At 25.0% G+C, this 3,665-nt stretch overlaps 1 protein-coding gene across 1 annotated transcript; it reads left to right on the forward strand.

Annotated features, from left to right (window-relative positions):
- Positions 1-324: 324 nt before the first annotated feature.
- LOC105623529 (odorant receptor 43a-like) lies at positions 325-1,406 on the forward strand. Its single transcript, XM_012204921.1, has 3 exons — positions 325-372; positions 538-693; positions 1,353-1,406. The coding sequence occupies exons 1-3, from the start codon at positions 325-327 to the stop codon at positions 1,404-1,406; spliced, it is 258 nt and encodes an 85-aa protein (XP_012060311.1).
- Positions 1,407-3,665: the final 2,259 nt, after the last annotated feature.

The following is a 3,665-nucleotide window of genomic DNA, read 5'->3' on the forward strand; positions in this document are numbered from 1 at the left end:
TTTTATTAATTTAATATAATATAATTATTAATTTAATATCAATAATTTTAAATACTTTTATTCTTATAGATTTGTCGAGAATATCGAAAATACGTACTCTTTAATGATGTTAATATTAATATTTCATTTCGGTATTGAATTTTGCCTAAGCGGATTTTTATTTACTATTGTAAGATTTAATAAAACAAATGCGAGAAAATATTTTAATGTCATACATTTCTTTATCATGTTCTTATCATGTTTCAGATATTCATTGATAAAAAAATAGAGAAAATTATTATTGCAGAAGGATATTTCTCGATTTTAGTTATTATTGTCTTATTGATGAATACTTTGCTATACTGTGCAGCGGGAGAACTTGTAACGAATCAAGTAAGTTATACTTACAATACTTATATAAGTAAAATATATTTATTAAAAAATTATTTAAATCCCAATAAACTGTTACTAGAAATACTGTTACTTCTGAAAATAATTTTCATTGAAATAGCACGAATATTAATGTTTTGTTATATTATAATATATGTATTCATTAAGTGCAATGCAGTATATCGTGCAATGTGCGATCTTGAATGGTACAAATTAGAATCAAAAAAGGCGAGAAGTCTTATCTTGTTAATGATACAAACCAAACGTCCTTTTTGTATTACTGCTGGAAAGATTTTTCCATTAACAATGACTACTTTTTGCAGTGTAAGATTACTTAAATTTCTTTCGCTTTAATTTTACTTCTTTGCTATTATCTTTTTGCTATTATATTTTTTGCTATATATGTTGATAAAATAAAACAACTTTTTTAATGAGTATTTTAAGAGAGCTAAAAAATAAGGACATAAAAATGATAATCTAACTCGATAAATTATTTTCTTTTGCAATAATATAGTTTTTAAAATTTATGTAACTGTCAGTTTTCTCGGAACATAAATATTTTGTATCTTCTTTTATAAATGAGAATTTATTATTTACAATATTTACAATCTTGCTTGTTGACTTTTGTTAAAGTAAGATATAACTGAGAGGAGAATGTTAAATATTTATTACATTTTGATTATGATAACTATATAACATACCTATGTATACATCTGAATAGGGATTATAGCCAGAAATATTACTGTAACATAATAACGATACATATCAAATATTTATCACCCATTTCAAATATTTATACAAAATTACATTTAAAAAAATGTTTGTATTAATTTAAATTGAGTAGTCATAAAAGTAATCATTAATATCAGAATCAATCAGTACCTTGATTTTTACATACATGTACACAACAAGAATATTAATCGATATTAATGATATCTCAAATATCTCAAATATCAGAAAATAATAATAATAATTAATTTTAGATATTAAAATCATCGATTGGTTATGTATCATTTCTATTGACTAAACATGGCTGAAGATGATATATTAATATTCAATGTACTACATAAGCATATAAATAAATATGTTCGACACAATTACATAGCTATAAGTGAAAATTTTCCTACCTATAAAATACCTTTTATTGCTACCGTATTGAAGAAATAAATATATTTTATCTATTCGTTGCTGCTTCTTATAAATTATATAATACCAATAAACATTTTATATTTTCATTGCACAGGAATAATTCGATGGAGATTACGTCTGTGCATTACGTTTAAGAATAATTTGGAAAATATAGTACAAAATTTTCCTTTAATATTTGTATTTTAATTAGATTGTATGTAATGATTTCATAAATTTTTATTCGTGTTTTATTAAATGAATGTGACAAGAATGTAACTACGTTAGTGCCATCTAGTCAGTCAGTTTTATCACTTACAATCTTAAGAAATTTTTGATAAACAGAAAAGTATTCGATCAAATTGATTATCTTATTGCAAGAAATTGTTGCCAGATCATTGAAAACTACATACGTTTTTAAAATTGCAGTTTTAATATATAGAAATTTTATCACTTGAAATACAATTGTAAATTACGAATCATAATGTATTTATTATCTAGAGTTGAAGAAATAATGCATTTATTCATAAAATAATCGATCCTGATGTCCCTGAGAGAGACATGTAAAAATACGCATAATATGCAATTTCTTATTATCTCTTTTTTTTCGTACATTTTTGTAGCTATAGAAAATCGTATTAAAAATGCAACGGCGTTATTTTCGCAATAGACGCATACATAATAGAACAACATGCAACATGAAAAAACTTTTAAAGCGAGTTCAGCAATTACTTACAAGACGATGCAATACTTTTTGTCTCATATTTTAGACCAGACATAAACGCTTTTTATAACATAAACGTTTATAAACTTCTTTCTCACGATATCAATAGCTGTAATTAGGAAATGTTTTTAATATTTAATGTGATCCTCATTTGACAAGACTATCGAATTTTGTATAATATTTGTATGGAGAGCATGCGTGATTCTCATTCTGCATCATAAGGATGCATAAGGATGAAAAAATGAGATCTCATGTTCTAGTCTCGATATGGATATTACAAGATTTCCAGGATACCCAGGTATTAATTTTGTGCTAATTTAATATATATTGTAAATGTATAATTTTGTCTTGTTAATTTATTCTTAAGATATTATCGTCATTTTTTTCTATATAACATTTTTCTATAAACATTTAATCTTTTAATATTTGTTTGCACTTATTATAACTAAATCACTTACATCTTGTAAAAATTTAATAGATTTCATATGGGTAGTTAACCTGCATCGCTTAAGTTTCGAAATGGTGGGCTTGTGACCTAACAAATGTACTAAAAAAAACTTGTCAAAAATTTAGGTCGGCGTCATTTTTGTTTTATTAATATTTGTTTCTAATGTTCCAATGATATGTACAGTTATAGAAGTTTGGGGCAATATGATATTTGTAATAAACAATTTACAGACAACGTTACCTCTACTAATAATATCAGTGAAATACGCTATAATACGATGGAAACAAATAGGTATATCCAGAATTATATAAAATAAACTGTTTAGCATTATATTCCGTATTAAATCGTTTTATAATAAATAATTACAATTACAAATATATTATAGAGATAATAAGGATATAACAAGAAATCAGAAATTATAATATGGTACTTTATAGTTACCTTGAGAACTTTTCAGAATACTATATTAAAAAATTTTTTCATTAAATACTTTTCGAGTTACAAGGATTTAAATTTACAATACCGTCGGACACCTTAAGTAATTAACATTACTCAAGGTGTCCGATCGATTAAAATTTCTTAAATGTTGTTCAGGATCATGACTGGTTAATATTTGCCAAGCTCAATGCCATTGGAATTGTACCTCTCATTTTGGATAGAAAACTCATTTTTACATAAAAATGAAAAAGAGATATAATTTCCGATGACTTTGATCTTGACTTATCCATATCATGATCATGAACATTTAATAAATAATAGATTTCAGTCATCAGTCGGACTTGAATAATGCTAATTCCGACGATATTGTAACTTTCAAATCTTATAACTCGAAAAGTTAAACTTAATAAAAAAATTACTTATTATGATGTTCTATAAAGCTCTCGAAGTAAACTATTAATAAAAAAATGGAAGGTTCCGTTTAAAAAATTTAAAGTCTTGACAACCACTCGACTGCCACTCAAAGTCAAACCAATGGTACCATCTCATGTTTCTCTCGAA

This window comes from Atta cephalotes, assembly GCF_000143395.1.
Source record: "Atta cephalotes unplaced genomic scaffold scaffold00058, whole genome shotgun sequence".
NCBI lineage: Eukaryota > Metazoa > Arthropoda > Insecta > Hymenoptera > Formicidae > Atta > Atta cephalotes.